Below are 22,312 nucleotides of genomic sequence, written 5' to 3'. Positions count from 1 at the left end.
CTTCACCGTTAAACCTTATACATCTATAGTTGTGTATTCAGTATTTTGAAACCTGTCAATCTATAACTAAGTCTTTACAGTTTTTTCCGAAGTGGGGTCACATTTCTGGAACTGTTGATTATTCACAAACCCAAAGAGATCAACAGGATTTGTCATATCCAGCCCCTTTGAAAATTAAACTGTTCTTATTGTAGACATTTTAAGTATTCAAGAATTTGGAGATTCCAGCCGTGAGTACTGAGTGAGTTAGCTATGCTTAGATCATGGCTAAGTAAAACCAGCTAATTAAAGGAGGGAAGAGTGAAATCTAGAAGCCCTCCTTTGCCAATTCTGTATACAGACAACCATGATCTAGTTTCTTCAGTGCCTACATTACCAGGATAAGGACAATTTTGATACAGTAGTGCGAAATCCTCTGAAGGAAGTTGTGGTGTACCTTGTCATCCCCTAAAATTGTGCACAGGAGTGTATTGGTGGTGTGCAGGAATGGATGTACTCCTCCAAAACAGGCAATAAGCAGTGCTCTTCAGTGTACTTCTTCCAGCACCACCAGGACATTTCAGTTATCCTGTAAACACATAGGCTGTTTAATGTGAGTGAGTTTATGCAAATATAAATACTGTGTTGGTTTGAACAATACAGAAGCCAAAGCCTAGATCCAAACACCTCTACCTTATACGAAAGATCAGCTCCAGATGTCTGTTCTGCAATGTAAACTCATCTGTAGTTGCTAGTGATACTGTGTTTCTAGATGAACTTTAGTGAATAGATGGGAACAGAAATAATCTTTCTTCATTTCTTCTTAAGGTTACGCAGGTACAGAGTCCTAGGGAGTAGCAGCTCGGACTCAGATCTTATCTCTCGTCTGGCTCAAATCCTACAGAATGGATCTCAAAGACCAAGGAGTTCTACCCAGTGTAAGAGCCCAGGATCTCCACATAGTCCAAAAACACCACCCAAAAGCCCTGTCATCCCCCGACGCAGTCCCAGTGCCTCCCCTAGGAGCTCTTCTTTACCCCGTACTGCCAGTTCTTCTCCATCCCGGGCTGGGAGACCCCATCATGATCAGAGGAGTTCATCCCCACATCTTGGGAGGAGTAAATCACCTCCTAGCCATTCAGGCTCCTCATCTTCTAGGAGATCCTGCCAACAAGAGCACTGCTGCAACAAACCAAGCAAGAATGGTCTGAAAGGATCTGGCAGTTCCTTCCACCATTCCCCAAACACTAAAACTCCCACAGGAAAGAGCAAATCAACCACTAAGCTTAGCAGATAGGAACTGGGCCTTGACAAGGTATAAAGCCTCCTCCTAAATCTGATGCATGTTATGTCTGTGTACTGTGTATTTAAAAAAAGAAAAAAAAAAAATCAAAAAAATACATTAAAAAAAAGGTGTTGAATCTGCGCTTTTTAAAGAAAGTAAGCATCATAAACTATTCATGAGAAAGCATACTGTGTAAATAAGTGGCCAGGCATTGCCTAAGAGCAGGCAGCAAGCAGATCTGCAAGAGGGGAAGTGGAGGCCAGGATAAAGATGACTAGACAGTCAAAGAGGTGCAATGTATTTAAAGTAAAAAATATCTTAAGGTGAGTGTTTTAAAAGGATATTTATTTCTGGTTTTAATTTACCTAGCTAAAAGGTTTGGCCTAATAATTTCAGGCATTACATACGCAAGGAGTATGTAAGAAAACCTGAAACAATTATTCCCAAAATGACATCACCACTTGGGAGATAAATAGTGCTCAAGCATGTCCTTGCAGTTTTAAAAAAGCACACAGTTTAGAAGACAATTTTATTTCTGCCTTAGAAGTCTCTTCCATTTTGAGTGACCATCTCTGAGTCACTCAGTGCTCGTCTTCTCCCCTGTCTACCATGGCACAGCCTTTTTATGTAAGGAAGTATCATATACCTTGCCCCTCCTTGACACTGATGACATTTTAAAAATTAACATCTGCCAAGACATTTTTATAGCTATATTCTTTAGAAATTTGTTTAGTACTAATTAGGACCCAAGAAGCTAATTCCCAGTTCTGTATCATATGCTTCTTTGGGAGTCATGGTGGGGTTCTTCAAACTGCATTTGGTAGAATTTGGAAAAGCATTCCTGTCTAGGAAATGAGAGGAAGGAGGAGATGTCTGCACTTCAGTGGATGTTGCAGATTTACGATAAATTGCAATACAAGTTAGAAAACTGACGTACCTTTTTTCCCCTTAATTCATCTGCTGAAAGAACCCTTGTTTGTGCTGGTTTTTGTTTTTCTGTTAGTTATGGCTCACTTAAGCCACTGATCTTACTGTGCAGAGATGATTACCAACCCAGATTTGCTTTTTTAGTCATTCATTTTATAAAAACAAGAAAGATGGAAGAGAGATGAGGAGATTATCTACTTCATGAACTTGGTAGGTTATAGATGACAGAAATATACTTAACACCTTTACAAAATTTTGTTAATAGTAATAGCCATCAAAGCAAAATATACAGAAAGCAATCTGAGTTATATTTTTAATTGGATTCTTGTCATTCTTTTGCCCAAATGTTTTTTGATAGCCAGGCTTCATTATCTTTCAGTAAAGTCCATGGGTTCTAATTTCTCCAACTTTGGATCTCTGTAGGGAACATAACGGTACAGCACCTTTTGCTGTAGTCAGAAGAGAATAGTGGGTCAGGATAGTAATGCACAAGAACACAAGCCTGAGAAAGATGCAGCCAGCTCACTGTAATTATTCCTGTTGTGGTGATGCTGGATGCATAGGGGACTTGTCAGTTACTGATCTGCTTGCTGTAGTCATATGCCTCTTCAGCCAGCATCTGTGCATTTTTATTTAACCTCTGCCAAATGAATACCTTTGGATTAAAAAGGGAATATTTTGTCTCTGAGCTAACACATTCTAATGCTGCATTAAAGCTGCCCTGGAGCTGCACTGAATTTCACTTGCTTTGTCAGACTATGTTGATTTTATTTTTTTTTTTTCCTTTTCTTACGATGAATATGTATATCGTTTCCCATATGTAATGTAGCACAGTGTGGAACCTTAATTTCATTCAGGTTTCAAGCACTACAGATGAATGCAATAGGTAGGATATACCTGCTTTTTCTGAAGAAACTGTACCATTGGAAAGTCCTAATCCTTTGTATTATATTGTATAATAGGTGCTATACCAATAATTGCATGTCCTCATGGTAAATTATATAATATAAATATTTATATATATACACATATGTATATGCTTATATAAACTCATTCTTTCTCATTTTTCATTTGTAATTTATGGACCACAAATAATACAGCTCCCTTTCTGTTAGTTCCTGAATACTTTTGGCATTACATCTTCTATTTCGCCCCAAGAAATTCTGGTATGCACAAATTCTAATAGCCTTTATACCTTGGTACAAGATTGAAGGACTGCTGATTTTTCAACCAGCCAATGTTTTGTCTTGCAGCTTGCTTTTTTTCTTTATAATTTTGTGTGTGCATTTGCATATGGAACAAGAACAGAGACTCAAAGGTATTTTTATTTTTGATTACAAATAGAGCTTGTCGTTACTAATTTTTATTTCATAATGTGAGTTCTTAATTATTACAAATACTCATCACATAGGAGCAGTGACATTCAACGGATACCTAACAGACAAATGTGACAACAAACTCCATCTTTTCCTTCCTATTTTCCTCATGTTTCCTTAGGTGTACCATAAAGAGAATTTGGTGCCATTGTGTTATTTTTGCCCTGGGCACTGCTGGAATTGTTTGTTAAGGTGGTGTAGCAGACCATGATTATTTTTCCTCTCCTCTCCCTTATTTCTGAAAAGCATTTATTATGGTCTTGTAAGATTATTCCTACATTAACATGGTCAGCTTTAATAGGTACCAACTTTATGCATCCTTGCGTGAAATGCTGAAGTTGAGGAGTTTGTATTTTCTCTCCAGTCTCTCCAGAAACAGGTAATTGCTTTAAAGGTGAGAAAGAACTGTCTTCAAAGTACAGACTTGTCCATTGTTACATATTACAATGTAAAATCAATGCTGTAGAAATTAACTTGAACTACTTGCCAATGTAAAAATAGTAAACTATGCCAAAATGGAGAAAGAGATATCAATCGTGATTCATGACCTGGGCTTTTTCAGTGCAGAAAAAGGTAAAAGGACTGTATATCCGAAGTTGCTTTTTGCTGTAGTTTCAGCAGGATCTAGTGAGAAAACCATGAAGATACGAATGGAGGAGTGGTTGTGAATAACTTGCCTTGAAGTACCCACTCTTCTGGAGTTTTTTGTTGCTTGATACCTTCCCCTCAAAAGTTTACAGAATTGCTTACTATAGTCTAATGTAGCAATCAGTTAATGTAGTTAGGTAATGGTCAGCTGATCAACTCATGCATAAATATTAGCTTAATATTTCTAGAGGGCCTGTATAATCATCAAGAACTCTGTAAGCTTCAATATTTGAATATGCAACTGACTGCATAAAACCACCAATGTATGTGTGTGGCCCTTGCACAGAGTGTGAATGAATGGTTTAGAGGGTTATCTGCAAAAAATTTTCAGGGACAGGGAAGATTTTTCTCCATTGTATGAAACGGTTACAGTTATTCTGCATAGCATGGAGCAGCTTACACAGGTTTTTTAGCTGAGAAACAATACAATTCAAGGAGCTGTTGCTTTGCCCTCTTCAAGCCTCCTTTTCTTTGTAGGGCAGTGCAGTGGAGCCATGACACGTAGCAGATGCAGATGCTGCACACGCTTTTTCTCTTGATGGTGTTTCCTGTGTTGTGGCCAGCACTTTGGAGCATTTTTTAGAGAAATAGAGGCATGAAGCCTTTAAACTAAAATAGAACTTGAAAAGACTGAACATTTCACGCAGTCTTTTATGCTGCAGTATTGCATGGTATAATCAATCTAAGTTGCAACCTCAAAAATCTATATTAATACTAATAAAACTCATTATTAATTACAAATGCCAATTACTAACTAAGCAAAACCCTGTTAGAAGTAATAGAAGGTGTGATACAGTAGAGCAACACTGGCAAGTGGTAGGATGCTAGGCACCCATCTACTACTTGAGCAGGATCGGTAAGCATAGAAAATTTCACTGCTCAAAGGCAGGAGCTGTATGAGGGCTTAACTGCTCGTTACATACAATTATTGAGGAGGCAGACTCCTGGGGAGTGACGCGGGGCATTCGTTACAGCCACTAGTCACATCCTATCCTGGGAAATCTGGACATATTCTTGCCTTGAAGTCTGCATGTTTGAGATCAAGCTTTCTCACGTAACTCACTAAACAGTCTTGATGTAAAGAGGAGGATCTGGTCCTATATATTTAAAAATAGCTTGAAATATTTTTCAGCTGAAAAAGACTTGCAAGAGCTCTATCATTTACAATTTGTAGTGTTATCTTATTAATTGTAGCTGGGAAAACACGATTTTTGTTTTATATATATAAATACACATTTGTACATAAGTGTATCTATATATATGCTTATATAGATACTGTATATTATATAGATACATATATACATACATGCATATGTGTGTATATACATATAGATAGGAACAGTCTCAGCTATTGCATCCTGTTTACTGGAATTTATTTGCCAGAGTGAGCCAAGGCCAGTTTTGCTTTGATTTCCTCTGATCTCCTCCCATCTACCATAATTTGCTATGCCCTAATTCTGATTCTGCCTTTTCCATATTACAAGGCCTGATCCTATAGTCCTATGTGGGCAAAGCTCCCATAAGACCTTCTTATTGCAGTAACATTTACGCAATGGTTGACTGTAATGCTTAGAAAAAAAAATATGTTCTTTTTCTCTTCATTGAGAATGTACACAAAGCCAGACTTACAGTACAGTCTCTTTCCTGTAAATAGAATTTTTCCATAATGAATTGGACATTTTTGTGGAACACTAAGATGCGTAAGTTCTGGTAAGAAGAAAGTGATTATTCCAATTTCTTAAAAGGGTCTAATGGCAAACTAGGGATATGTACCTCCATTATTTACAATCAATGTTAAATGAGAGAGGAATCATCTGAAAAGGAACAGGAGAATAAAAGAGAGCTCGAAGTCAAATCAGTTTCTCATTATAGGCCTATAATATATTGATCTTAATTTTTTCATGCAGGACTGATGCTGTGAGCTGGCAAAAGCCATGCCTGTCTTGTCAATTCCAGCGAGCAAGGGGCTGTGTAGGTGTCTTAGGTAAACACCATGATTCCTTATGCTGCATTCTCAGTATGCTTTTCCACTACAAGTAGTCAGAGAACTGTCAGCTATATAAATCAAAGCCTTGACAATTACCTGTGATTCCTTTCTTCAACTGCTAAAAGCTTTGGATGCTTGTTCCTATTTCTGAAACTTGTAGAACAGTGCATAATATTTTTATTATACTTTTAGCTAATCAAATAGGCAGTGAACTGAAGGGTTTTGTTTGCTGTTTTGCTTTTGGCTTAAATGACATTGGTTGCAATTACTGCAATTTTCAGTAACCTGTAATGCTGGTGAAAGGAAGCGAGGTTCAGTGTTTTGACTACATGCAATACGTAAGCAGAGGTCATACATTTCTTAGCTAATACATGCAGATCACATAAACACGCACCTCACACAAGAATACCTCAGCTGTCTGCTTGAAGCCAGTCTTCCTTTTCCCTACGCACATTTGTAAAAAAAGAAACTAAGTAAAAGTCAGCCTGAGTTGGGTAATAATTGTCTGAAATTATCTTAAGATACTGTCCAATGTTGAAAAGTTCTATCGCTCATTTTCCTGTGGTTTAAATAACCAGGCTTTAAAATACTAACCTTTGAGGTTTTGGTTGTTTGTTTTTTTTTTATTAAGGCAAAGTGCAAAAGAGTGTATTGTGTTGAAGTCTAATATATTAAACTTGGCAATTACTCTAGCCATCCAAGTTTGAACATGTAACTTGATTTTTACTCTCCGTTGTTGCTAACACATTCTCTCTTAACAGTGACAATCCCAAATGTTAGCATATGCCATTTAGGTGTTTTGCTTCTGTTTCTCCGCTACATGAAGAGCTTGGATCCTTGGGAATTCTTGCTGTTCCTGTGCAGGTGAAACTCTCATCAAAATCAGTATAGGGTCTTGTTTTGTTTTTTCCCATTTAGGGACTGAAGGAATAAACTCAGTCTATAAATATCGTATTTGCAGTTGCTGTATTTTAAATTGCAAAATGCTTTTTTTTTTTTGGTTACTAATATGACATGACATGCCTTTTGATCTCTACTTTTCTGTAAGAATTACTACCGAGAGCCAGCTTTGGCCAAGAGTACAAAGTGGTTTCTTCTAAAACAGTACTGTAAGTGAGCTGCTCATATGAGGTCCTGATCATCCACAACTCTGTGGGAATTCAGCTGACATTTATTTGAATTACAGATATTTGTTTCCTTTTGCGATCACTTGATCTTTGACCCAAATTTTATATAAAAGACCTATAATAACAGCAGACCAGCTTACTTAAAAAGGATACAGTGTAATTAGTTTGGTCTACCTGGCTTCAAATCCTTTAAAACAGGTATCTACTGCATGGCAGGCAAGGTCATAAAAGTTTGACACGAGGTGAGGTGGGATTTTTTTTTTTTTTGCTATTTCACTTTTTTTTTGTCTGACTGGAGATCTGGATTGGTTGCCTAGCAGCCTTCTTTGTATCGTCTTAACTTTCCTTGGCTAGAAAGCAAGATTTGAAATTCTTCCCCAACTTCTTTCTTTCTATAGAGTCAGCCCAGGGATGAGTTGCAGTACTTGTGCTAACAGATGTCAATTTTCAAACGCTTTCCTGTGAATATCCAAACTAGTAAATTAAGGAAATCACCAGCAATGCCTTCAGACAAGTACTGACTTTTGAAGCTGCCAGCCAATGGCTACTAACCTAAAATCTCTGGGCAGTACCACAAAGAATGAAAACTGTATTAATTAAAAATACAATATTGTCACCCCATAAGAAATTAAGTACTCAATAGTAAAATCTGCAGCATGATTAAATTAAGTGGAAAGTAGTTCCAAGATTGTTTGTTATCACTGAGGAAGACAAATGTAGAGTCCTTCAAATTCTCTTGCTCAGTAATTGCAGTTCTCTTCCCCTCCTCGGAAACCTTCTAAGCCATTCTTTTCCTTTTAAGGTTGCTCAGGCACCCAAGAACATAAAGAGTTAATGCCCTTATAATGGTCATTTGTACATAAAGTTGTAATTATTTATTTTCTCATTTGTACCATATCAAGGCTTTGTACAATGTTTTAAGTTTTGTTTTCAAATTATTTTGTATTTTATTTTTATAAACTGGTTCTAAATAAAATATTCATTCAGCATGCAAAACTTCAATTCTTGATTGTGTTTGTATAATGATTTAATTATTTATGAAACTTCAGTTGAATTTTTTCAGTATTTTTTATTATTGTAACCCTGTACTTTAAATGGAGAAAGTGCTTTGACAGTGATGGTGGGGTGGTTTTTTTTCCGTTAGAAGAAATCAAAAAGCAAATGTCTGTTGGTCCTACTGCAGCATGAATTGGATGTTTGTATTGTAACTCAGAATGATTGGATCAATGGAAGTTTTACTGATTTAGTAGGTTCATGTGTTGTATATGAATAAGAATAGAAAAACTCAACTGGCCTCCTTAGAAGCCTCCCTTTCTATTTGCTCATGCTCTTATCCATACTGTCTGTATTCAGCCAAACAATGAATGATTGCCACAGCCCAATCAGATCAATTTTAGAAATGACATGGTGGATTCCAGCCTTGTTCTGAAAGGCCAGCTACTTTTTCCACCCACCCCACCCCCCTTCAAAATTGTAGTTTCTTATTTTGTCAGAGGCCGCCATAATTGATTTATTTGGAGATGATCAGCTATCTGGAAATAGTCACTGAGCTTTTACAGCCTCTTGAAGAGACCTGTCATGCTCTGTGTAGTATGCTTAAGTGGCAGCTAGCGGAGAAATGAACAAACTGAATCTGAGCAGTTTGAGCTCTGTGGAAATGCAGTGTTAAGCTACTAGTTGCTCTAGTTTCCTCTAAGATCCTTTCATTTCTTTTTCTAGTAAAACTAGGTAAGAGTAGAGTAGAATATCTTCAAAATTTATACTTGGGGTTTGTGTGCCTGCATGCCTTAGCCCTTGTATGCTGTGCAAAATGCTGCCTGCTCATTGCATAGCAGAGCAAGGTTTTTAGGGAAGTGCAGAAGAACTGGAGAAAATTCCCTGGTTCTCTTTCTCAGCGTTATCACTGTTAGGCCTTGCACATATGGCAAAATAAAAGCCAGCTCTGCTTTTGTTCAGATTATTGGCAGTATTTTCATTAAAGCTTCCTGACCAGGTCATTAGCTTTTGTCACTTATATAAATAGCCCATATTACTTCGAATGACAGGAAACAAATTGGGAATTCATTTACACAGTAACATTCTGAGAAAATTATGTTTCATCTTCTGTTAAGAGCAGCCAGAAGTTTAACGGCATGCTTCTGGACGGCATGTGCTTCTAGTGGTCCCAACAGAACCTCCGTTTGATCACAGAAAGGGTGCATAATTAAATAGCAAGCCAGCTGTATTAATATGAAGATTAAAGTAACAAATTTGCTCACTCTGTACTGGTGAGAGGTAGCTCAGTATCCTTCCTAGTTTTAAATATGTAAATCTGGATCATACCAGAAATGGAAGAGTGGGTTTCATCTGGCTTCAGTATACAGTATCAGTACAACTGGCAGACTGTGGGAAAGAGGCAAGATTGGAACAAAGACACTGTTGAGGTCTGGTAGTTGTCTGACCACTGAAGTGTCTTCTAGCATTGCCTGGCTTTGTCGTCTTCATTCATACAGGAGATCCAGTCTGCCCACTCCACTCTTAGGATCTTGCTGCACTTTGCACTTGCACTGTACCTGCCTCTCATTTAAATTTGCATTCAAACATGAGAAAGCTATGTGGGAGACAGAAGTCAGCTCTCCCTAGAAATGCTGTTGTAAGTGAAATTCAAGAATTAACAGTTAGAGAAAGAATTGAAACATTCAAAAAAAGTCAGAAAGGTAAGAACCAGCTGATGCAACCTGGACAAGCTCAAACTGCTGCCCAGAAGGACCAGGTAAACTGTAGATCACAGTTTACTAATCTACCTGGAATGTCACAGTAGCGTTAATTGTCGTCTTTGTACATGAGAACAAAATCCAAATGAAGGGTTAATTGTTGTCTCTGTACATGAGAACAAAATCCAAATGAAGGATGCCTTCTTCAGTTACAGAAAACACTGCTTGAGACAGCCCATCTGTACTAATGGGGGAGAAATAATGCTTCCAACACATGAATTTGGGAAGTTTTAACAAAATAGACTCTACATTACATTTAAAAACAGGAAATAACTAATCCTGCTAAAACGAGCAATTTAGGAATAAGGCAGTGATACCTGTCACCCACACCATCTCCTTGTGTTAAGATAAACCTGAAAACAAGAATCTCCTCTTCTTCGAGGCGTTAATCCCAATTAACAATGCTTATGTTTTAATTTTGTGAGATATTTGCGTATTTCACTCCCTCTATAATACTGAAGGGAAGCACTTGCTAACAACATGACTATCCTGTATTCACGTTTCATTAGGCAGCAGCTGTTGTTTTTTGAGACGTACATGTGCGTGATTGGTATACCATAATGGTCTAAGGGCAGAAGTAGTACTTCAAAGTATGTTTTCATATGCTATAGCTTTCTGTCAAAACTGACTGCAAAAATGACGTATCTTACCCCAGGATTGCATGTTCTTATGCTGCTGGGAGAGGGACAATTGGGTTGCCATTCTCTACATCATTTGCATTTGCTAAATTCTTGCAGTAGGAACGCTTGTGCAAAATGATTCAAAAACTAGAGGCAGCTAGTCATTGGTATAGGCCATATTTATCTGTAGAACTTTAATATTGGTGATAAATGCTTAAGAAGAGAACTGCATGATTTTTCAGGTCATTGGATAAAATTACAGGTGAGAAGCTTTTTGTTTCCCCTTCAGCATGGACACTGGACGTAAGAACACAGCACCTCTGCTAATCTTGGATTGTGGAAAGTAGAGCGACTCTTAACATATAAGCCTTAAACTCATCTTAAGAATAGCACCAGTGACAATAGTTTCTTCCTATCTAAATGTGAAAAGGAGGTTTTTCTTTTTCAAATTAGGATAAAATGATTCCTTTGTGCTTGTTTTAGAGTTGACACTTAACAGGTTGCTTTTTCCTTCAACTCTACCTTGTCTTTCTTCTTCCTTGGATATATAGTTACGAGAATGGAAGATATTATTCATCTCTCCAATACGTGAAGAGGAACACTTCAGAAACTATGCAGGAGCATTTGTACCGTCTGGAGCGAAGTCAGCTCTTGCCTCCTGTAATTTGTTTAACAGCCGATCTACTGTTTCATGTAGAATAAGGAAACTTTTTTTCTCTCTGTATTTCAAATGTTGCGGTATTGATTCCAGAAGTCTTGCAAAATCTGGTGCAGATACAGCCTGCTCATAAACCATATGGAGAAAATTTATTCCATGTAAAAAACAGGCATTACTCATCAATTACTATTTTTTGCTGTATTTCTCTATTTTAATCTTGTGACAAGAGCGAGCCTACCCTGCTAGTGCAGTAAAACAAAATACCTCTGTGAAGAAGGTGCATTTGACAAGCTGGGAATGAACAATAGCCAAGTGGAACAGTGCTGTATGAATTCTGAGTACATTCATAATTGAATCAACAGCTCGGTCCTAAACCATTCCTAAAGTAAGCAGGTACGTCACTCTTCCTGTGATGCCTTGCACAGCGCAGGCTTAAAACATAAAAACACCACCAAGCAAACACCCCCAACATTATAATTATTGGAAAAACTAGTACTTAAAAAAAATCAACTACTTCTGAGGTTTGTATAAGCAACTTGTGTAAGACAGCTCCTGCTGGTCAGTAACCATAATGTTACTTTTTTTACCCCACTCATGCCTTTTATTTTTCAAAAGGTCACATTAAACAAAGGATGATACAGACAACAGTCTTAGTCAAAATAAATCTGGGGTTTTTTGTTTGTTTTTTTAAGAGAATGAGAGGATAAAGAAAACAGAAGAAAATTATTAGCCAACTGCACAGAGTTAACAAACAATAGACTGGTAATTAGTGTTTAATGCCACCTATAGCAAAATGTTTCCCACTGGGAAAAATGTGGGAGGCAAGTCCACTTTGCTCCTTTGAAATCACAGGCCGGAGCAGAACATACAACAGCACCTAACACCACAGTCACTTTACATATATTCAAGTTTTTACACATCTGCAAAGCAGAAGTAGTAGCAGCCATTTGGATGTTCTTTCTTAATGGTTCTCAGGGGGGGCCTAGGAAACTCTGAAGGACCTGGTTCTTGTGACATGGAGCTGGAGCTGCAGCTGCTGCTTCTGCTGCTGCTTCCAGCCACCTGCACTCTACCTCTGTCCTCAGCGGAAGAGACCTGGGGGGAGCCTGGGCTCAGGTACCCAGCCGTGGTTTGAGTAGAGGCAGTGGCATACGTCGTCGGGCCAGTGTTGTTTTTCACGTAGACGTTTTTGATAGCAACAAGCGTATGCGCCATGATGCTGAGGCTGTTACTCAGATCTTGCATGCCTTGCTGCAGCAGCCGAAGATTGTGGTTGACACTGTCAAAGCCAGACTGGATCACCTGCATCTGGGTCTGCTGAATCTGCACTAGGTCCTCTTCAGTTATTTCATTTTGGTCTGCCTGGGATCTGCCTTTTGTTTTGGCTTTTACTTTCCCAGAGGAACCACCACCAGATGTCCCCAGAAAAGGCAGTTGTTCTTGGCTAGGTGGAACCACTGCCATGTCCTCAGAGCTTTCTTCTGGCTCTACCACCTTCACTACTATCTCTTCTTTGAGGTTCATCTTCTCAAGACTGGATTGATGAGATGTTCCAGGATCATCATTAAACCCTAGAGGAGATGGGGGGAGAGGAAAAGCAAAGGAGAGTCAGTGAGAAACTTCATGACCTCGGCGGTCAGTGAACTGTGTTCTCATCCACTTAGGACTAATATTCGTCCTCGGTGAAATGTGTTCTCGTCCGCTAAGGGCTAACATTAGTCCTCGAACCAAGACTCTAACTTGCACTGCATTATCTTTGATGCTTTTAAAACGCCTGTTACCTTGACAGGTGGGACGAAAACCATGAGGAAGCATTCACCAGTTAACCATATATTTGCATGCTACAGATCCCCTACCGGCCCCACCACAGAAAGCAGTTTTAGGCTCCGAGAGACAAAGTTCATTGCAGGCTCATTCCGCGTGCACGCCAGCAACAGCACTGCTGAAACACTGTGATTGCAAGAAATCCCTCGGTATTGAAGGCGATCGTTGCAGCGCACTAACGCGATGCCTCTCTGCTACGCACAACGCTGGGTACTCGCGGCACTCTGTACTGCCTGCACTGCCCGGAACCAGCCGGTACGGCCCTTGGCACGGCCAGCGCAGGGTGAACGCAGCGGCCGGGTCCGATGCCTCACAGGCAGGCATCTACCGCGGGACAGGGCTCGCTCGTAGGCGCCTTTTTACGGCCCACAGCGCAAACATCCCGGTTCTGCGCGCGTTTACAGACTGTTCGCGCCTACGAGGAGAGAAGCCCGCTCGCCAGGCCGGGCACCCTCAGGCGGGGCCGGTGCCGGCGGCGCCCGGCGGGCAGGCCGAGAGCGGGGCGCTCCCCGCGGGGGCCGAGCATGCGGCCGCCGGGGCCCCCGCGGTGGCGGCGGGGGGAGGCCGGGCGCGGGGCCCGGGGCAGGGCCGCGGCGGCCTGTCCCGCACTCACCCATCTCCCCCACGACGGCGCCGGGCAGCTCCAGCGTGTCGATGCCGCCCACGATGGGCACGGCCTCGGCGGGCAGCAGGGAGCCGTAGGCGCGGTGGTGGTGGTGCAGGTGGTGGCGGCGGCCGGGCGGCGCGACGGCGGGCGGCATCTCCTCGGGGGCCAGCAGGAGGCCGAGGGCGGGGGGGCCGGGCGGCCCGCAGCCCTGCGAGAGGCGGCAGAGCTTGCTGCGGTCGCGGCGCTTCAGGTCCCGCCAGCGCTTCTTCAGGTCCTCCACGTCGCGGGGGCAGGCGGCCACCGGGTTCACCTTGTGCCGGATCAGCTCCCACACCTTCCGCTTCTGGCCCGGGGAGGCGCGGCCCGGCCCCGCCGCGAAGAGCAGCTGCTCGTGCTTCAGCACCTGCTCGATCAGCACCTCCGTCTCCGCCTCGTTGAAATTCGCCTTGCGCCGCTTGGGCGAGTCCTCGGCCATCCTCCGCCGCGGGGGGCCGGGGCGGCCCGAGCCCGCCGCCGGCGGCCGGGCGGGCGCGGAGCCGCTGGGGGCGCCGCCGCCCCTTCCCCCGCCCCGGCCCGCGGGCGCCGCCGCCGCTGCTAGGCCGGGCTCCGAGCCCTGCTGGGGAAGCAAATACCGCGCATGAGAGGAAAAGACGCGCACGGACCGGCGCAGGCGCCCCGTGCCCCGCGTGTTGACATGGGGAGGGGGCCCGGCCCCGGCCCCGGCCCGCGCCGGCCCCGCCCCCCCCGCCTCCCCGGCGGGAATCCCCGCGGCCGCCCCGCCCCGGCGGGCGGGGAGGGACGCGACGGGCCCGGCCGGGCGCGCGCGGCGAACTCTCCCGCCCGCTCGCCCGCAGCCGGCGGCCGCCCGCCCCGCCCCGCCCCCCCGCCCCGGCGCGGGCTGCGCGCGTGCTCGGCGGCGGCGGCGGCCGGGAATGGCGGCCGTTTTGGAGCTGCTGCTGCGGGAGGAGGTGGCGGTCAGCGCCGTGGTGCGGTGGCTCCGGCACGGCCCCGGCCACCGCCCGGCTGAGGTAACGCGCGGGAGGTGTCGCCCCGCTCGCCCGACCGCAGCGCGCCGGATCTGGCGGGGCCGGGCCCGCCGCCCCCCGCACCCTGCCGCCGCCGCGGGCCGGGGCCGCGCGGGACAGCCGGCGGCGGGGGCGGCCGCGCCGCGTCGCGGTGAGGGGCGAGGCCCGCGGGGTCAGGCCCCTGCCCCGGGCGGGCTGCGGGCGGAGCGGAGGGAAGGCGCGGCTGCCGGCGGCGTGCAAACCGTTAAAATCCGCAGAGCTGAGCCCGCCCGGACCCGGCGGCCGCGGCCTCCGGCGGGCGGTGGTGCCGCGCGGCCCCGGGGCGGGAGCGGCGGCGGGGCGGGCAGCGTGGCGCGGTGCCTGGGGGCCCTGGCTGCCGTGTGCCCGCGGAGCGCGGGGGGGCGGGGCAGGCGGGGCAGCTGGCGTCTCGAGGGGCCGCGGTACGCGAGGGGCCGACGCTGCCCGCGCCTTTGCCGGGAAGGCGGCGGGGCGGGGCGGCCGGAGCTGTCACCCGCTGCCGGCGGCGCCGTGCGGTGCCGGGGCCTCGGGCCTGGCGCTGCGGGGCGCGGCCGCGTGCGATCGCCGCCGCTGCGTGTCCCGGCCCGGGTGTTGAGGGGGGTCTTGGGGCAGGGAGAGGGGCATTGCTGCGTTTGGGTCGCCTGAGTTTTGTGACAGGGTGCGGCTGGGGAATCTGGGTTCCTGTGGCAATAAAAGCATTTATCGCCGTGGATGGACTATGCGTGCAGATGTTTCACTGCTAATGTGGGGAAGTGACCTCTGTTTAAAGCATTTTCTGCCTGAGCCCCTCGGTGCACGTTACCTAGTATTAATTAAAATCAAAACTGTCACCCCCATGAGTTAGTCGAGTATCGCTGTCATCCTGAACTTCAGCAGGAAGAAGGGACCAGCATTTCATGATATCAGGTATTTCCTAAACCGTGACTTGCAGAAGCAGACCTGTGGAGGCTGTGAAGTTTGAGGTGCTGGCAGCTCAGCTCACATTGCGTGATTGAGGGATGCAGAGGCCAGAATGTTTGCCCTTACAAGGGAGTTGCCAACTGCCTTTTGCTGCTGGGAGCAGCTTGGTTGCTTCAGAGTGAGAAAGCAAGTGGGAGGCTCGCGGTTGGCAGCTGGTTGCTGCTAACAGGTTGCTGTTACCCAGCCATGGAGGAATAAGCCTCTATTGATTTGCACACGGAAAGATGAGTTGAAAGCATGTTGTGCTCTGAAAAGCTGAAGAAACTACCTGACCTTGTGCATAGCACAGACTGTAATTGTCTTTGTTCCTCTGCACTAAACCCAGGGGGCACCTGAGGAAACCATGGACTATGTCTTGCACTAGCTTCCCTGGCAGTTTCAGACTGCTGCTGGTAGAAGTTGGATCTCCTGACACCTCATGGGGTTTGTGTTCTGACCTGGGTTGTTTCACTGAGTGCTAAAGCAGGGAGTCTTGGCTGCTTGGCTTGTTATCCAGGCTGTGCTGGAGTCTCATGCTTCTCCAGGAAGCTGAATTGGTCTCATACTTTCAAACGTGAATTTCAGCCTAAGTGTCAAGGATTGTAGGAGTCTAGTAATGGCTATGCTTTCACGCCTCCTTTTGGACAAAAAAGTCATGCAGAAATAGCATTTGCTTTCTTGACTTTTCATGTAGTGGAGGTGTGAATATAAATGAACAGGAATATGTGTGCAATGATTTTAATATTGGTAAGGAATAAGTCGCTGCCTGTGAGAGCAGCTCTGTTGTTTCTGCAAGTGGTGCTGATTCCCATTGACAGGAAATAGAAACCTGGTGCAGTGTTAGGAGCAAAAGAAATTTTACCCAGGAAATAAAACTTACAAAGTCTTTTTTTTTTTGTGTGTGTGTCTACATTTACCCTTGTAAGATCACCACCGCTTGTTTAGATTTTAAATGTGTTGAGTCTGTGGTGGCTTTGTTTGTTTGTTTATGTTTCTTCCACATACCTTAAAAGCTGCAAGGTCTTGGTTTAGACCTCTGTGAGGTCTCAAGGGAGCAAAATTAGGTAATTGAAATGCAAGAGCAGCTTTGGTCTTGTATTTGACACTGCCAGACCCAAAGTGCTTAAACAACTGTTGTTATAGCACCCCTCTGTGGAAGCAGGTGCCATTCATAGACACATAGGGTATGGAGAAGTTGCAGATTTTAGATTTTTCTATTAGAAGTAGCTACTTCATTATCAGTGTCTTTGAAATGTTGAACTTAGGGGTGCCAGTTGCTCCAAGTTCTCCCTGGCTGTAGCTTCAGTAAGTATTACTGGTGTTCCCATGGAACAGTGCCACTGTTTTCCAGTCAGAGACCAAAGTGAATGAATCCATCTGAAAACTTCTGCCAAAACATCTTCTGTGGAGGCTGAGTTTCAGATCTATGGCCACTGCTAAGGTTGTTTGAATTTCAGTGACCTGCTTTGAAAAGTCATGTTTTTTATTGTGCGTTGCAGTCCCACAGTTACTACTTAAATGAGTCTGGGTAGGTGGACAGAAAGAATCGGGTAGCATCTTTACATTAATGCTTTGTCCTCTTTCCTTGTAGGAGAACCACATCCATGACAAGCTGATATCTCTTAGTTTGCTTCAGAAAGACTTTGTGCCTTTTCTGCTAAATTTTTTAAGGGAGCAGACCAGCCAGATCCTGACTAATGGACCCTCTACTCCTGCTAAGACTCCTAATTCCAAGGCCCGCGGGAGCCATGGGATAGGATCGGAAAGAAGGGCAGGCCACGCAACCAGCAGCCGAGCGCAGCTCTTTTCCCAAAGGATTTCAGTGACCACCAGCACCACAGATACCAGCTTTTCTCCTGCTGCAGCACCCAGCAGCTCCTCTTCCTTTTCTGGGTCAAACCTGTCTAGCCCTTGCGGTGACTTCCCTAGCATGGGCTCCAGTAGCAGCCCGAGCTTTGGGTACAGCCCTGTGCTTAACCACAGTGAGAGGCGGTCATCTCAGAAGGCCAGCCTGGGGAGCTTCCTTACAGCCACGCCTGAAGCCCTGCCAGCGAGACGAGGCCGGAGGAAAGGCAGCAACTCGGTCAGTGCCTCTGGCCGGCAGGTAGCTCGGGATCTGGGGCGTTCCCTTGCTGACGAGGAAGAAGGAAAGAATGAGAGTCTATCTTGGAGCGGAGGGAGAAGGAAGCGGAGTGAAGTGCCTCTTGTTTCTGCCAGATCCCCGCCCAGCCAGCTAAATCTTAACAACTTGGAGGAGTTTCCGCCTATGGGTGCTGCCTCTGGCTGGACAAAGTAAGAGCAAGTCTGCCTCGCTGTCTCATTTGGATTTTGCTGCGGGTTACTGTTCCTTGGCTAGCTCATCCTGTTGTGCGTGTCCAGATACACAGAAGATGCCGTAATAAACAATATCTGGGAGCCGACTTCTGAGCTCCTTTGTCAGAACTGCTTTGTTACGGCTGCCGTGTAGGGGAATTGTTTCAATGGGTAGTCAGGCTTTTACTCTGGCAACTTACCCAAGGCACCTCTTTAGCCTCTCACTTGTGATGCTTCCCACAGCTTAGTGGTACACAGGCTGATACGAAGCTGAGCACATCTTTGTCCCTTGCATGTTCTAGCAAGTCAGCATTATCTTGGCTCTTCACATTTCTCATTTAACGCAATAGCAATTGCTAATGAAGAGCAGTCCTGGAAGGCTCTTCACCTTTACTGATGCTAGCAAAAAAGCTTTCGGATTGACGTTCTGTGGCTTCTCGTAACAGATGTTAGCATGCGGCTTCATTTGTGCTGTGTGGTCAAGGACAAAATAACTAGTGTTATTAATGCCTGTATTCTTTTTGGTCTGCAGCAAGCCCTGGTCTCCCTGATGACTTTGGCTTAGCTTCTGGGCAGCTGTTTGTGTTGTGGTTGCCTCAGTCCGTCTCTTTATCTTTGAGATGTTACTCTTTAAAGTCCTCATTACCAAATATAACGCTTTTATGTTAGTCTGTTTGCTCCAGGTAACCAGCAGTGGTCTCTGAAAGTGGGCCTTTCTAGGTGGATGTGCAGAATTCCAGCTGAAATTTGATAGGTCTGGGTTTGTACAGCAGACACAGATGCTGGGTCTAGATGGCACTCTAGATGATGCTTTGGCCGAGGGAGATAAGGTGTGTTTCTGGCATAGCCAGTAAGTCTCTCTTCCTCAATTGCACTATGCCCGATTAGGAAAAAGAGTAAGGAAAGAGGTTTACAGGGTTTTGGGAAGCCAATGCTGTAGTGATTTTGAGAATACTGTAGCAATTAATATGTAGCAACCAGCATTTCCTTGAGAAATGTAATGCCTTAGGTTTCTATATCTCATTTCCAGTATGTCTCTTACTGCATTACAGAGCCACTTCCTAAAGGACAAATCTAGGTATGATTTATGCAGGGAGGATGGGTTTTCCTAGACTGAAAGGGCCTGTGGTAACTCGGAAGCCTGGACTCTTACTGATAGACAATGACAGCGTGATGTTTCTGGGGTTTTGGTTGGTTTTTTTCCCCTCATGGTCATATTAGAAGCTGCCAGTGAATTAGTCTCTTATTAAAATGAGGCACATCCTGTCCTCTCAAATTAAAAATGTTTGGAAGAGTTGTGTGGCAGTGTGTTATCTGTTCTGTGACTTGGTGATTGATAATTAACTTCACAGCAAGGGTCAGCAGGCTGTTTTTAGCAGCCTGTAGCTCTGTGACATTTTATTCAGTGACAAGAATGAAGTCAGCAACTATATGCACAGTTTAGAAGTTCAATATTCTGACTTCATATCCATTTTATTTTAGCATTAGGTTCTTCTGGAAGAGTTGCATACATCTGTCTTGAGACCTAATATTTTTTTGTTGTTTAGCTTGATTTCAGTGGAATCACTTCTCACTTTTTCAGCAGAAGCAAACCATCAAGGCGAATCAACCCAACTCCTGTAAGTGCTGAGCGCCCCCTCTCAAAACCAAAGATGTGCTTCACTTCTACGCCTGTCAGCCAGTCTCCAGCTGCTCGATTTTCATCTGGGTCAAGCCTTGAGGCCTTTACTGCTGTCCAGGAAGGAAACCTTACATCTGTGATAAGCACCAGCCTTCAGGAGGAGAGGGAGATGCTGAAGAAAGAACGGTACAGTTTGAGCAGGGTGGCAATAGGCTTGTATTGATATTTAATTCTCTTGTCTTAAGGTGGTACCAATACAAGAGTGAAACAATCAGAAGAATATCCAAAATGAGTATTGGTGACCTTAAACTGTAATTTGCCTAAAACCAAGTGTGACTCTGATATCAGACTAGGATATTAATGCAGCTAGCTCATGTTTATCATTTTAGAGGTGTGCTGACTAGGACAATGACCCTCACTTTTTCAGAAGTCCAGTTAATCCTTACTGCTTTCATAAGATTACCTCTCCGTGGGCTTGCCCATGTGGCTGTCCCCTCTGCAGCTTTCCTTAGACTGCACAGGTGAAGTAAGTGGGTTTGAGTTGGTATAATAAGGCTGTCTTTAAAGACTGTGTCTGTGATGGAAGACACACATGTGGGGAAAGCGTTAGTGATTTTGCAAGGTAGGCAGACTAACACAGGCTTGCAGTCAGAGAAAACAGGACATGGGTAGCATGAGATTTTGTTTTAAAAGTTACTGCTGCAGTTATCTGTTGAAAATGACGTTTGGGAGATTAGGTGAATTCTAGCTTCTAATTTTGTCTGCTGTTCAGTTACTGTGTGACTTTCATCCTCTGTAACGTTAGTCTGTGAGGACTGATACTTCAGAAAAAAGGTAAAGCACAGTAGTAAAGAAACTATTGTTTATAATTGCTGTCAGAACTGTTGCAGTTCTTTGTAGATTTTGTTCTGGGGAAACTCCTCAGGACGTGTGGGTAGTCTTTTCCTGCTAAGCCTTGCAGTTCACTTCAGCAGGACCAGAACTGGCTGAAACAGACCCAGTAGAGTTTCATGAGTCACTGCTTGTGTTGCAGCTGTAACAGAACTGCTCAGGATTCAAATCTGCTTCTCTGCACTTCAATGAAGCGCATATTTCAGTCTGAATTCTACCAGAAATGTCCCCCTAATCTGTATAAGCTAAGTTCAGCGAAATAGCAGTATGTGGGCTGGATCTTGCCTGTGAGGTGATCTCATCCGATCCATTATGCTTGAGAGCTGGGAGCTGCTGTTGTGTCCTCAATAGCAGTGGCGAAGTGAGATGCAAAACTAACACAGCACCTAGCTTGCTCTGAGCAAGGGCAGGAGGTGGAATTCATGCTGAGGTAGATGACAACACTGAGGCAGAGGTGAAGCAGAATCTAACTACATTATTGAAGTCTTACCTTGGTGGGTTTACAAAGTGCTTGATATGTAATTTTCTTGAGTTCTGTCAGTTGGGTGCTTATGTTCATTGCAAGGGAGATATTAAATAACCTTTCTACTCCCATTTTGGGACTAATTTATTCTTCACCACAGCCATTCCACTAGAAATTGGCCAATAGAAAAAGTTCTTTGCTGCAATTAAAAAGGTTTCTGTCTTCCCCACAGCCTTTGAAGTGACTTTCAAAGATTTTTACTATTTGAGACAATGTGGTAAGAGGTGCTGTGATGTTCCAAGTGTGAATGTTCCACTGGGGTCTTTCAGAATCATTTGATACTGCTGTTACTGGCTTTTTTCCTGCTTCTCATGTGTCTTACATATGCCGCTCTGCTGCTGCATTCTTGAATGACCTCTGTAGGTATATTTTTTTACAATATCTGTGTATTTAACTGAGTGATCATTGTTAATTTAGAATGCAGCAATTAAAGTAGTTTGTTCCTTCTGTTGTTTAACTTGCCAGTATGGAATTTAATCAGTTGTTGCATTGCCTTTCAACTTAGTGATATTGGATCTTCTCAGGGCATTGTTACCTTACAAATACATCTGAAGGTATGGATGTGAACCTTATTTTCGTAGATTTCTTGAAGTGTCTAGCTGTCAGAAATTGTACATGTAAAAATTTTTTTTAGGACCTGGTCTCTAACAGATTCCATGTCCTTAACAAATACTGGTTTAGATGAGAAGCAATAACATAGGTTAGTTAAACGATTTGGTCAAAGTGCCACGCTATTTTAGTAGAGTTGGAATATGAATGTCATTCTTTTTGAGTTTTTTGATTGTTAGCCCCAAGATCTTTCCTCATTAAGAGAAAGACGAGTTCAAATACTATTATGATAAAAAGCAGCTTTAGACAGTGTAAATTAAATGGTTAGTTATTGCAGGAACACCTTCATGCTAGACTGCAAGAGAAAGACCTCTTCTGGCCACATGGCTGCTGTGTATTCATCTTCAGTCATGTATTATGTTGTTGCTCTTGAATTTCAGATGCAAACTGCTGCACCAGGCATCTTCTCCTGCAGGGATATCTCTTGATCCTGGTACTGCTACTAAGCCTAGCTACACTCGCAGTGCTAGCCTTCCTGCTGAAAGCCATCTGGTGACTTGTGCAAATCCTACTAAGGTTTCCTGCAAGAAACAGTTGGAGTGTCTGGCACAGCTCTATTCATCGTGTATAGCAGGTGAAGGC

General features: G+C 44.1%; 3 protein-coding genes across 7 annotated transcripts in view; 2 read left to right on the top strand and 1 right to left on the bottom strand.

The window, feature by feature from the left end:
• TTBK2 (tau tubulin kinase 2) overlaps positions 1 to 8,325 on the top strand; it is a 104,814-nt gene extending 96,489 nt beyond the window's left edge. For both annotated transcript variants that reach the window (XM_037395198.1, XM_037395197.1), the window contains one exon: positions 808 to 8,325. In XM_037395198.1, coding sequence (XP_037251095.1) covers positions 808 to 1,276 — 469 coding nt within the window. In that variant the 3' untranslated portion in view covers positions 1,277 to 8,325. The remainder of the gene's footprint in view (positions 1 to 807) is intronic.
• Positions 8,326 to 11,543: 3,218 nt separating this feature from the next.
• On the bottom strand, positions 11,544 to 14,534 carry LOC119150777. Its single transcript, XM_037393597.1, has 2 exons — positions 13,798 to 14,534; positions 11,544 to 12,931 (listed from the first exon to the last, which is right to left on the bottom strand). Exons 1-2 carry the CDS (start codon positions 14,264 to 14,266, stop codon positions 12,273 to 12,275), a joined length of 1,128 nt encoding a protein of 375 aa, XP_037249494.1. The 5' UTR covers positions 14,267 to 14,534; the 3' UTR covers positions 11,544 to 12,272.
• Positions 14,535 to 14,688: 154 nt separating this feature from the next.
• Positions 14,689 to 22,312, top strand: part of CDAN1 (codanin 1) — a 33,448-nt gene continuing 25,824 nt past the window's right edge. For 2 of the 4 annotated variants that reach the window (XM_037393596.1, XM_037393594.1), the window contains exons 1-4: positions 14,699 to 14,819; positions 17,365 to 18,065; positions 19,672 to 19,893; positions 22,111 to 22,304. In XM_037393596.1, coding sequence (XP_037249493.1) covers positions 14,724 to 14,819; positions 17,365 to 18,065; positions 19,672 to 19,893; positions 22,111 to 22,304 — 1,213 coding nt within the window. In that variant the 5' untranslated portion in view covers positions 14,699 to 14,723. Of the gene's footprint in view, positions 14,820 to 17,364; positions 18,066 to 19,668; positions 19,894 to 22,110; positions 22,305 to 22,312 lie in introns of all 4 variants that reach the window. The other 2 variants (XM_037393595.1, XM_037393593.1) reach the window with 2 other exon arrangements.

The sequence above is a fragment of the Falco rusticolus genome, chromosome 7, assembly GCF_015220075.1.
Source record: "Falco rusticolus isolate bFalRus1 chromosome 7, bFalRus1.pri, whole genome shotgun sequence".
NCBI lineage: Eukaryota > Metazoa > Chordata > Aves > Falconiformes > Falconidae > Falco > Falco rusticolus.
This window is presented reverse-complemented; position numbering and strand designations above follow the sequence as displayed.